The sequence below is a fragment of the Ailuropoda melanoleuca genome, chromosome 6 (assembly GCF_002007445.2).
Source record: "Ailuropoda melanoleuca isolate Jingjing chromosome 6, ASM200744v2, whole genome shotgun sequence".
Lineage (NCBI taxonomy): Eukaryota > Metazoa > Chordata > Mammalia > Carnivora > Ursidae > Ailuropoda > Ailuropoda melanoleuca.
In genome coordinates, this window is record NC_048223.1 from 98959766 (window position 1) to 98972813 (window position 13048).

At 55.3% G+C, this 13048-nt stretch overlaps 1 protein-coding gene across 1 annotated transcript in view; it reads right to left on the minus strand.

The window, feature by feature from the left end:
* SLIT1 (slit guidance ligand 1) overlaps window positions 1-13048 on the minus strand; it is a 163910-nt gene that overhangs the window by 29659 nt on the left and 121203 nt on the right. The window contains 9 exon segments of the mRNA XM_011222001.3: window positions 638-706; window positions 3073-3205; window positions 5962-6128; window positions 6420-6563; window positions 8963-9106; window positions 9306-9380; window positions 10006-10150; window positions 10286-10309; window positions 11030-11193. Coding sequence (XP_011220303.2) covers window positions 638-706; window positions 3073-3205; window positions 5962-6128; window positions 6420-6563; window positions 8963-9106; window positions 9306-9380; window positions 10006-10150; window positions 10286-10309; window positions 11030-11193 — 1065 coding nt within the window.

The window sequence follows — 13048 nt, forward strand, 5'->3', positions numbered from 1 at the left end:
ACACCTGAGGAGGACTGCTCCAAGCCCAACTAAGAGGGAGTGTTGTCTGGACTTCTGGGGAGAATCTGGCCCATGAGCAGACCAAGACAACTGAAGTGAGGTGTTAATTAGGCTGCAAGGTTAAGAGGAACTGAAGTTATTCGGAGGCTTATCTCATATACTTTCATGCGGTGGAAAGGGTCAAGGGTGGAAATAAAAGAAAAAGATGTTAGCCTAAAGAAAAACTTAAGTCACAGACGTGTATTTGTAGCTGCCATATTTCATGTTTGGTTTGGGGGCCATGGTTGGACTGAGTTTTCCATCAGTCTCTTCTGCTCTGGCTCCTTCCTTTGGCAGGATGACCCTCATTGACAATCATTCTCAGCCCAGAGGGAGGCTTGGGGTGACGCGCTGGGCAGAGGAGGACAGGGTCCGACCCAAGGGAGCCTGGAACACGCCATTCCCATGCATGACCACTAGGTGGCAACACAGCTCTATGCACGGACATTCGGGGGAGAAGGGGCAAAATTCAAAACGGAATCAGCCAGAAGTGGGGTGGTAGGGAATTCCAGGAAAGCTGGAGCCAGTCGGTTAGATAACAGGGGGCCCCCTGGCCTCTGAGGCAGGCCTGGGATCCTCAAGAGGCCTGGATACTCACACAAGCTGCAGGTACTTGAAGGTGGACAGCTGTCCTGGAACCAGTGTGAACTGGTTCCCGTCCAAGTAGCTACAGGAGAGGACACAACAGTTAGCGTGGCGCTGGGAAGCCTCCCCTGTAGCCCGGCCCTCCAGCTCCTCCCCTCTCCTCTCCTCCATGCAGGCCACACAATTGACCTAACAGAATCGCTAACTGGGGGAGAAAATAGGCAATTTCTTAAGCATTTGGGTAGGTGCCACCAAAGAACTTGGTAAGAGCACTGAGACACAAAGCCTCCCTTGGCTTCCTTCCTGCCCCTGCTTCACCCGCTCAGCCTCCTCCCTGTTGGCAGGCACCCCCAGGGCTCACTCCTGGGCTTCTCGCCCTCCCCTCTCTACCCTGCGATTTTCCTGACCAGGCAGACCTGATCTGCACATTAGTCCCTCCCAGGCCCACCTGCCCAGACCTTCGCCAGCTAGCAGGGCCCCCTCTCCACCCACTGGCAAGGTGCGTGAGGCTGGTCCCATGGAAGCCCCAGACCCAGACTGGCCCAAACCTGAGCTTGGGGCTTTTCCACGCAAACTGGCTTCCCCTGACTCCATCAGCATCACACCCATGTCCTAACCACCCAGGCTCAGGACCCTGATGGTGATTCTCCTACTCACTCAACAGCTCCCCAGGGCCGCTGACTCTCCCGCTTACCAGTCGCTGCTCATTTGCTGTGTTCCAGACTCACATCTCCCCCGACTGCACACCGTCACCCATGCCTGGACTCCTGCAGCTGCCTCTGTCTGTTCCTCCATCTTGGCCTCCCTTCTGGGACCCACTATATACACTGCCACCCAAGTTGTTGTCCTCAAAGCCAAGCCCACCAGAAATCCTTCTAATGCTTCCGAAGGTTCCCCATGTCTACAGGGTGGTGCTTGGCATTCAAGATGCTGTGAAGGTCACCTACCCACCCCCAGCCATCCTTGATAAGCAGTGACCCAAGGACCAGGAGCTGAAACCCCACCTGGGCTCCCTGCCCAGGACCCCCAGCAACTACAGCCCTCAGGATGGCTCGTCCCCACCCTCCAAAGATCCAGAGCAGCAAAATCAGGGTCTTACTTGCTCTGACCCAACACTGCATCATACAAAGTGACTTCCCACCCATCTCAGTGACCCTCTCAACCACTCTTGTTAATACACCTCAGTGGTCCCATTTGACAGCTGGGAAAGCAAAGGCTTAGAGCAATCGAGTTATCTTCCCAGCCCCTGAACTTCTTCAGCAACCTTGGTCAAAGAAGGCGGGCTGTCCCACCTGTCCCATTATGCTCAGGGTTATGAGGCACCAAGGAGAAAACAGTCACTAACAGGATGACAGGAAACTGGGCAAGGGACAGGGTGGCGGTCACAGGACAAGGACAATGGTGGTTGCTATGCTTATGAGGAGATAGGCGCCTTGCTGGTAAAGAAAGAAATGCAAATGAGAACCTCACGCACTCCCCACAGGGAAAGAAAAGCACAGCTACGGAGGCCTGGAGGGACCAGTCCCAGGGGACAGGAGGAGTCGGGGACTGACCACAAACTTATTTGGGGGTGTCTGTTGAAGAAGCCAGCTCTCCATCTCTGTCTGTCGCACGCACTGACATCCTCACCCCCACGTAAGCTCAGATACCACATCCAAATCAACAAAGGTTTTAGCACCATGACGCCCAGTGTTGATGGGGTGGGGCGGGGATAGTGGCAGGAGGAAGGCCATTTCCACACCCGGCCAGTATGGGTACAAAGACAATGACTTTTCTGGAAGGCCATCATGCAAAAGGCAGCAAGAGTCCTAACAACGCATCGCTCTTTGACGAGCAGCTTCGCTGAAGGGTTGGTCACCTCCACTATTTACCATCATAATTCAATTTAGTAAAAAATTTGGAAACAATCCAACAAAGGGGTATTTGTTATAGAGATCATAGTAGATTCATGGGGTGGAATAGTAGGCAGCCAGCAAAAATAAACTTCTGGGGACGCCTGGGATTGGTCATGGCTCAGGTCATGATCCCAGGGTCCTCGGATCGAGTCCTGCACCGGGCTCCCTGCTCAGCGGGAGCCTGCTTCTCCCTCTGCCTGCCGCTCCCCTGCCTGTGTTCTCTCTCTTTCTGACAAATAAGTCAAATCTTAAAAAAAAAAAAAAAAAAAAAACCACTTCTGTGAGAGCTGTCATGAAAGAAGGGGACGCTCAGGAGGTGATGTGAAGTGGAAAAGGTCCGTCACTTCATATTTTAAAAGCAGGCATCAGCCAAGAGTGAGAAAGCACTCAGTGGGTGACTCATGCCATCAGGTGACTACAGAGGCGTGTCAAGCAGAAGCTGAAAGCCTTCTTGGAACCAGTGTTTTCTGCAATGCCCTAACTCCAAGCCCTAGTCAGCTACTCTCTGCTCGAGGTGACCTGTCCCCCTGATGCCAGGCCCGGGGCTACTTACAGTTCGGTGACATTCTTGGGGATGCCCTTGGGCAGGACCTGGAGATGTTTGTTGCTGCATCGGACCACGGTGTCCAGGCAGGCACATTCCTGGGGGCACTGGGGGCGGGGCAGGCAGCCCCCCTCCTCCTGGCCTGGGGAGGAAGACCCAAAGCCATGTCAGCGAGGGGACAGGCCTCCTTAGGGCCTCTTGCAGTCAGGGCTCCACCCCACAGTGCCTCAGAAGACTTTCTCTGACACTCTCTCAGGCACCAGTAAGTCCCCGCTTGGCTGTACCCCTTCGTCACCAGGAACAAAGCCCCTTGGACCTGTTTTCAGGTTAAGATGGGTCTTGGGTCAATCTCTTCTGCCTCGGATCCGAGTTGGACGTAGGCACGGCACAGAAGGAGGACGGCAACCGCACCATTTCTAGTACGTGCCAGACGCTGTATCGAACATCCCCCCTTTAACACTGCAGGAAAGGGGGCCACTAGCACCCCTAGAATGCAGCACCATGAGGACAGAGACTTGTCTCTTTCTGCTTCTTTGCTCCCAGAAGGAGCCCAGCCCCTAGAAAAGAGCCTGCACACAGGAGCCCTCAAAATAGATCAGCTGAACAAGTAAAGGAAGGGATGTGTACTTTACTGAGGTCCGGAGAGGTCACGTAACCTGCTCAGCTCAGAAGGCTGGTGAGAGGCAACGTGGGGTCTATACCCGCATCCGGCTGACAGAATCCGCTCCTATCACACCTCCGTCACGGATTCACTCATACATTCAGTAAATATTGTTGAGAGGCTCTGTCTGCCTTCCTCTCTTCCTTTCTGACTGGGTGCAGGAGTAATAAGGACACCAGGGTCAGAGTGGCTGAGGGCACTAGGAAGCAGGTGACCGTGACTATCAGGGAGGCTGGCTGTGGGAGGCACCCTGCAATACGGATGAACTCCCTGAATCCTCAGAACAGCTCTCTGGCGGATGGGCTACGAGCCCAATTTAGAGATGAGGAAACTAAGGGCAGAGTGGTTCAGTAACGTGCCCAGGCCCCCAGCCTGGAAGAGGTGGCACAGGCCTGGAACTGAAGCCGGCTACCGCCAGAGCCTGCCTCTCAACCGCTCCAGTCTACGGCCTCCTGGCAGCAACAGCTCAAAGCATCACATCCTTTCACCTCGAGGAAGTTCTCCTAAGGGGGTAAGTTGAAGACAATTGTCTACCAGGATGTTCTTGGCAGCATGAGGCGTAAGAGCAGAACTCTGGAAGTGTCTAAATGCCAAAAGGCAGGCTGATTAAATCCATTACAATACTCTCCAGACAACAACAAGCATGTTGAAAACGTCCACATGGGTGGTGTTGCGAGATCCTACATGCGTCACACGTGTGCGTGCACGCACACACACACATGCACACACACCAGACTTCAGGAAGGTCACAAAGCGGAATAGCGACAGGAGTCATTCAGGGCTGGGAAGCAGGAGCAGGGGACACACTGGTGATTGTTTTACTCTTCTGGATTGACCATTGTTGCTTGTTAAGGAAATGATGCCTCACTTTGTAATAAAAATAAAAAGAGGGGGCGCCTGGGTGGCTCAATTGGTTAAGTGTCTGCCTTCGGCCCAGGTCATGATCCCAGGGTCCTGTGATCGAACCCTGCATCGGGCTCTCTGCTCAGTGGGGAGTCTGCTTCTCCCTCTGCTCCTTCCCGTCTGCTCATGATCTCTTTCTCTTTCTCAAATAAATAAATAAAAATCTTTTTTAAAAAAAGAAAAAGAAACTGTTTCTTGGGGAAAAAATAGTGTTTTTAAAGATACTTAATGGCATAAGAAAATGCCCAAAATATGTAGTTAGGTTTAAACAGAAACAGAATTTTTGGGTTGGGGGGATGGCAAAATAGGCGATGGGGAATTAAGGAGGGCACTTATCGTGATGAGCACTGGGTGACGGATGGAAGGGTTGAATTACTAGATTGTACACCTAAAACTAAAATAATACTGTATGTTAACTCTCCCGGAATTTAAAATTAAGTTAAATTTTTAAAAAAAGAAACAATTTTTTTCAAAGACCAGCAAGTCATTATTACATAAAATGATATAAAAATATATGAGTAGTATGGAATTTTTAAAAAATAGGACATAAAATTGCTCTAGAAAAATCCATTGATTTCGTTTAGAAAAATACCCTGACCATCTTTCTGGGTGTGAAAGTTGAAGCTCCTCACTCAGGACCACCCTCATCTGGCCTGGATGGGCCAGGCTGGAAGCAGCTGCAGGGAGGGCTGGAGGAGGCAGGCCCAGCCGGCTGGAAGCCAAAGGCAGCGGCAGGGCTCAACAGCAGGGACAGCCGGGCGGGGCTGCAACCTTGCTCTGTCACCATGAGTAAAAGTCTGCCTCCAACAGCTGTCCTGTGTGTGCGGAGCTCTTCGAGGAAGTCAGGGGATGGGGCTACATTCTGCACGTGCAGGGGAAGAAGGGCGGGGCCTCAGGAAAGAGACTGGGAATCGCATGAAGCAGACCTGGGTGTGAGAAGTGACAGGGTTTCCCACAGGGAGGATGGGGGCCCGGGAAGGTCCCACTGCCCCTTGTAAGCCTGGAGCGCTGGGCATGGCCAGGAGGCAGGTCCCTCCCTGCGTTAGGCACGCTTATAGAAAAAAATATGCTAACATGTGAACTGTGCTGTTTTTCTAAGGGATGGAATAATAGGTAACGTTTCCTTCTTTTATCCAGACTTTCCCATTTTTTAAACAATAAGTTGTTGTTCTTAAAATTGCACGAAGCCGCCGCCAGGCAGGGGCAGGTGCAGGACGAAGAGGGGGTCTCCCTGCTCCACCCCAGGACCAGGGCCTTCCCCCTCCCCACGGGAGCCCTCCTCTCCAGGGCTGAGGAGCCCGCCTCGCCCCTCCCACCCCAGGGCCCAGGCTCACCTTCCTCACACCTGAAGTCGGGGAAGGCCACGTCCTGCAGGGGGATCTGCCGCAGGAAGTCTGGGTTCTGGCACCGCGGGTTGCCGGTCACGATCTTCCTCCGCCGCAGCCAGTCGCCCAGCCAGGCCAGTTGGCAGTTGCAGTTGAAAGGATTGGCCAGAAGGTTTCTGGAAGAGGCGGCCACGTGACCACCAACACACCCTGCCAGGCGAGGTTTCCCTGCAAAGCCCTGTCGTGCCGCCACGTCCTGGCCACGCGGCCACCTGGCACTCCTTTCCAGACAGCCGGCAGTTATGAAGACGTGGCATCCTGACACAGTGGGACCCCACAGGCCACGAGGCCCTGACACACCCCAGTGAGTCTTTCTAAGTAACGACCCTGGGAGGGCGGGTGGCCGCCGGGGTGCGGGTGCTGAGCCAGAGCCGCAGGCCCGCCCGCCCCCCCAAGCCCGGACTTACAGCGTGGAGAGGGCCTGGAGGGTGTCAAAGGCCCCGGGGGAGATGGTGGCGATCTGGTTGTCGTAGAGCGAGAGCAGGCGGACATTGCGCAGGCCCGTGAAGCTGTCGTTGTGGATGCAGCTAATGCGGTTGTTCCTCAGCATCCTGGGGGGCGGGAGGGGGGCAGCCCGTGCTGTGCCCTGCAGCCCCCACAAATTCTCCTCTTGAGGCAGTGAGCCGAGGTTGAGGCCACAGCACCCAGACTCCATGCACCCGTGCTCTCAAGACCCTCCCCCCCGATGCTCTCCTGTCCATCCTGCCACCACCTTTACTACCTGGGTGTCCAGGGCACCCCCAGGCCATGCTCCACATCAACCCCCAGGGACACTTGCTTAAAACCGATACCCAGTCGTGTTCCTGTCCAGCCTGAAGCTCCAGGGGCCCCCAAACTCCCCACAGAATAATGTTTCCCATCTTTAAGTGACCTGCGGGAGCCTGTCTCACAGCCCCGGACCAGCACCTGGTCACCTCCCTAGAGAGCGACACACTCTTGATTCCTCTGGCCTGCAGGCATGCTGTCCAGGCCTGCATCACCACGCCTTTCCCTGGCTGTGGTTTCCTTCTAGAATGCCCCCTTTCCTCATTTATATCTGCGCAAGTCTCTGTTCACCCTCAAAAACCTGGCTCAATTCCCTTCCCCAACTAAAAACAAAACCAAGCTTGACACAGAATAGACAGTTCACAAAAGAAATTAAAATGGCTTATGAAAGTTGATTTAAAATGTTTAAACTTACTAATGATCAAGGACACAGAAGCATATTGAATCTTTGTCTGGCAAATTGCAAAATAACTAAAAATATAATAATAATGCCCAGGGTCGGTGTGGGTGAATGGGCACTTTCACATTTGGGCCGGCAGGAGAGTGACTCGGGGCCTCCCTGGAAGTGAGAGGCACCAAAGGCCCTAGAGGACCCTTCGTGCTCTCATCCTGCCAGGCTTTTAGGAATGTACCAGAAGGGAAGAATGCTGGAGGGGCACAGAATTTCACAATAAAGATATCAATCACAGCATTGCTTATAACAAAAATTAAAATAGCCCAGATTTCCAGTAATTCTGTAATACGTAATCCTTCAAAATGATGTTGTAAAAGCAACTTTAATGATATGTACAGGTGCTCCCACTGTGGTTAAGGACAAAGCCGGTCACGAAATAAAAGAGATCCTCGGATTCCATTCTGAAATACCTACATGTAAGCATGCCGTGTGTGAGTGTGCGTGTGCGTGCAAATGCCAGTTCCATGTGGATGAACAAGACTGGAAAGTGGCCGACACCCACAGTAACAGCGGCTGTTCACGTATGGTGGCGGGGTTCTGGCATTTCTTCTGTGCCTGCACTGTGGCTCACGTGCGCCCCTGGCTCTGCCCCAGCACCGGCCCTGTCCCTCTCCTCTCCCTCTCCAAGCCTTCCTCACAGGGAACCCGAGTGCTGAACAGCCCACGACACCCTCATTCAAGGAATACCTGGCCAGGGTGAGGAAGAACGGGGCAGCCCTATATGCTCAGCCTGGGAAAACAGCCACACTAGAGTCACATGTGACAAAAGCAAGTCGGAAAGCACAGCACAAAGAGAATCCCCTTTTTGTAAAACAAACGAACAGAAAAACACAAAAACCCCACAGGGAATCCCTTCATATACTCATTTCCTTTACACAAATCCCGTGATATGCGCTCAGAAACAGCTCGATAGCCTACAGCAGGGCAGGGATTGAACCCCAGGCACGTGGCGTCTGGAGCTGTGCGCCCAGAGTGGTAGCCGTTAGCCACGTGTAGCTGCTGAGATTCAAATTAATTACGATCAAATGAAATTCGGAGTTTTGTGTCTCAGTAGCGCTAGCCACACGTCAAGGGCGCCAGAGCCACGCATGGCTCCTGACTTGGCAGTGCGCACGTGGGACACTCCTGTCACCGCGGGAAGTCCAGCCGGACAGCGCGGTCTGTTGCACACGCTGAAGACCTACAAGGTCATCGGAAGAGCTAGCGCTGCCTGGGTGGAGAGAGGGGGCTCCCTGCAGCATTTCTGGGGGTGGGGCCAGGATCCTACTGAGTCCCGATGTCGGGTTCGCTCTGGCCGGGCTCTGGGTCACAGGATCCGAAAATCCCAGGAATAATGGGCCATCCCTGCTCCCCGTCTGCGCTGGCTGAGTCACCTCAGCAATGTCCCCGCCTTGGGGCCGTCCAGCCCTCCTGCTTGTGTCCTTGCTGGCCACTCTGGAACTAGACACATGTGCGTGCTCTTGCAGCCTGATCAGAGGGCAGCGAGAGGGGAACCTCCAAAAGGGCCCGCCTCCACTCACCCCTTCACCAGGCATCGACCCCCCCCCCAGAGAACCGCAGTTAGAAACATCTGATCACTTGCCCCACCGCGGTCAGGGTCCTCAGCTATCCCTCGCCTCCTGCAAGCTGGGGGCTGGGGGACAGTCTCCCATCCTCTCGGTGCAGACACCCACGCTCTGGCTTGGGTTTGCCTGTGCCAGTCCAGTCCTGCTCCCTGGCTCGCACACTCACAGGGTCCTCAAGCCATCCAGGCCTCGGAACATGCCGCTCCGAATGGACTCCAGCTGGTTGGCAGTCAGGTGCAGCTCGCTCACAGAGGCTGCACCCTCGAAGGCCCCATCTTCGATTTCCGACACCTTGTTGTTGCTCAGATTGCTGGACGGGAGGCAGCAGAAGGATGATGGAGCTGAGGACCCCCGCCCTTCCCCCCCCCCCCCCCCCNCGCCGCCTTTCTGCACCCACCCCCCTGCATGGGAGCCCTGCCTCCCACTGAGAGCTCCCCCACACCCAGTATCTGCCTTCTCCCTCCCCAGCTAGAGCCCTGACTGCAATCTGCCCCCAATGGGTAACTCACATCTTCTTCAGATGAGTGAGTTTTTTAAATATTCCAGTGGCCTCCAGGATGGAAATCTCATTGTTGTTTAATCGTCTGTAAGAGGCAATGAAGAGAACTTACACATTCATAAATGACAGACATTAGAGTACCTACCAAATTGAGAATATTTGGGACTTAAACAAAGGGGTTCCCAGAAGAATTTATCTGGCAAAGCAAACTGAGCCTATTTCGAAGGAAGGATGGATGGGGGTGCTGGGGGGGTGAGTGGGGGTATTTTTTAACATTAAAAATGCCACGAAAGTGTACATACACCAATGACAGGTATGTGTGGCTAGCTATTCGTGCACACGCATACACGGGCATGAATTTATATTCTTAAAGAAAGAAAACAGTTAAAGGATTAGCTTAAGATCCAACTTGATCTGATGGGATCACATCCCCTGGAAGAAGCCAAAAGCATGACTGAGACAAGCCACCCCTGGCTCAGGCTGCCGACCTGCCCGTGGGCCAGAGATGGCTTCAAGGGTCTGTAGGCTGTGAGTTGGAAGGAGAGGGGCTGCAGGGGTGGGGAGCCGCTTCCTGCCACGCCCGTGCCTGCCACGCTGGGGTCACCCGTGCTCCCCAACAGAGCTGGACCAGAAGAAAAGCCAGAGAGGACAGAGGAGGGCTAGTGGGGCTGGGGGCAGGTGAGGGGTGCGGAGGAGCAGGGGGCCCTCACAGCTCAGCCGTGGACTGGGGGATGCGCTCGGGGATCTTGGTGAGCTTCAGGCTGGAGCACTCGGCCAGGCTGGCCTCACAGCGGCACTTGTGCGGACAGACGGCGTCGCTGCTGCACTCGCTGTTCAGCTGGTAGTCCTCCGTGCCTGCAGGGACGGGGCGGGGGGGGGGCGGCTGAGGGGCCCAGGGCAGGGCCTCCCTGGCCCCCTCGGCCTGCTGCCCCTACCCACCCACTGCCACCGCCCCACCCGGGCTGGCCTCGGGCCCCGCCACTCTCCTACCTGGAATGAAGTACTGCTCTTTGGCTGGGGGAGAGAAGCAGAAACACCATGAAGCTGGGATCCTCTAGGACTTGGGGGAAGAGCCCAGGCCCCAACCACACTGCCCAGGAGAAGGCACCCCGGGAACAACACTGGGGTCCCAAATCCGGGCCCCAGAGTCCACCTGCCCAGCACCCAGGTGAGAAGGCCTTGCTATGAAGCACAGATGTTCCCTGACCGGGCTGAGCCCCCCCAGTTAAGCCTCTCAGGGAGCGTCAAAAACACAGAACGCTCATGGGCAATGGTCCAAGACGGGAATGGGGCCGAGAGGCATCAGGTCGCTGACCAGGATCCAGGCTCAGAAGCCGACTCACACTATCCCCATCCCGTTTCTACTGCTCCAGAGCCTGGAGGAGGCAGCTCTCTCACTGAGGAGAGTTCCCAGGCTTCCTGAGTCTGACAGCAGTAGCATGATGGCGAATGGACCTGGGCGCAGAGGAACCTGGGTCCTTGACCGGGCAGGCCTCCCTCAGGGACCTTCAGCCAGCCCTGCTCTTCCCTGAGCCTCCGTTCAAGGCAAAAGGCGGAGTGGGGCTGGCAACGGGTCAGAGCCAAGGCTACGGTTTAGGAACGATGCCCTCCGGCGAGGGTCTGGAGTGGCCCAGGACACGCCGCTGGAGCCATTCAGAAACATCCCCCGTGCCTGAGCTGACTGAAGACAGGCAGGCAGGTAGACAGATGGACGGGGGGTGAGCGGGCAGCCACCTGAGCAGCGGAACTTCTTGCTCTTGATCTGCCCGATGCGCTTGTTGGCGAGGCGTCGGGGGCTGGCGCAGCGGGCCCCGCTCGTCTCGATGGGGTTGGTGCGCAGGAAGTCCGCCAGCCACTTGAGGTTACAGTCACAGATGAAAGGGTTCTGTGCCAGATGCCTGTCCAGTGGGGGCAGAGTGGGGATCAGAGACAGCGCTGCAAACCCGTGCTGACTTCTGCCTGGATGGAGCCTCGCTGCTCGCTGGTGGCTTGGGCCACCGCCCGGGTACACCACCAACTACGGAGAAGCCTTGCCAGAGCATGGTGGCAGGGAACGACCTCTGCAGGCCCTGGAGCTTCCGGCTGTCCCTGCTACACGCCCCCTGCAAGCCTCACTCTGTCCCCGGTCCATCTACTCACCCATACCCCCCCGGGGGACATTTCCCAAACAGGAGTGGAGGCAAGAGTGACTTGGAGACTGGCCGGACCACTCCAGCCTTCCACAGGTGAGGGGACAGAACGGGTATTAGAGCCCAGGACTGTTGGTGCCCAAAGGCCTTTGTTATGGGTGGTCCCTTCCCTGCAGCCTCTGGCAACAACAGCTTCTCTCCATAGCCCAAGGGATGGGGCCAGAGGTGGCAAGGCTGGTCCTGCAGCTGGGGTGGGCATGTCTCAAAGTGCCCGCTGCCGCCCCTCTTATGGGAACTTCCATTCCCACCCCAGGCCATGAGGGCTGCTCCCCACCGCCAGACCATTTTAGACCCTGTCTTTAGACACAAGGGAAACTCAGAGAGCAGGGCTGAAGAGCTAGTTATTGGGAAAGCACTCATATTCTCTTGCCAGGCTGCCTGTGTGAACAGCAGGATAAATATGGGGAGGGGACAGCTGACAGGCAATGCTGACTGTAGCAACCTGGGATGCTCGAAGTGACCACATGGGTGTCTTCCCCATTCGTGGGCCCTCCCCACCCCAACAGGCTCAGATCAGCCACATCTGAACCACCCCAGCAGGCAGCGCGCCTGCCTGTGTCTTGGCCATCACAGCACTGGGCGTGCCCCGCTTTCTAAACTGAAACAGTCAGAGAAGACTATTCCTGTACCCGAGAGCCAATGCTTCTGCATGGAAGTACAGGAAGTCAGAGCAGGGGCCAGCTCAGAGGAGTCGCCATGGATGGCCGCTTCTGCATGTGATGCCACCAGTTCAGGCCATCGACTTACTGGCCTCAGCCCAGGGCCCTGACAGGGCTCCGGGGCTGTGCAAACACTCCCGGGCTCCTCTTCCTGCCTGGGCTACTTGGCTGGAGCCTTCTCTGCCCAGATGTCCCTGCCACTCCCCTGCGCCATGCCCTCGCTTTCCTGCCTGAGTCCTGGCTCCTGTCAGCATCACCAGGTGGGCCAGGCCCCTCGTACCCCTTCCACATGACTGGACATTTGTCTCCCCGTTTAAACCGTCAGTCTGCACGGAGAAGACGTGTTTGCTGACGCCCTGTGGCAGAGTCCATTGATGACCTAAAATACATTAGGCTCCGGGGCCTGCTCTGGGATCGCCCAGCCACCCAGCCCCATCTGCCTATGCGTCACAGCCCGGCCTCTACCTGAACTAATTGCTTCCCTTTATCACAATCTCGGTAGAGAACTCTGTTTAAAATCAATCCAGTTATGTTGCTCAGGCATGAATTAAAATGTTCAATGGGTGTGGGGTAGAATATATCCTTTTTAAGAACAGGTTATTTGTGTCAAAGCCAATTTATAAAAACTTGAATCACCCACAGAGACAAGTGGCTTAAGTATTTGATACAAATTGGAATTTTTAACCGCCGCAAAGGGCAGGGAGCTGAGAAGGGAAAATGCTCGGGAAGAAGGAAAAGAATACCTGCTTGGGAAAATATCATCCTGTTAAAGGCACACCCGGAAATGAGCTGCATGGGAGGCCATGCCGCTCCCCCCGTGAACCTTTGTGAGAGTAGAAGGCAGCAGGGAAGGCTGTATTCTCAGTGTCCTTCTTGGAATATGCATTAAGAAGTCACAGCTAGAA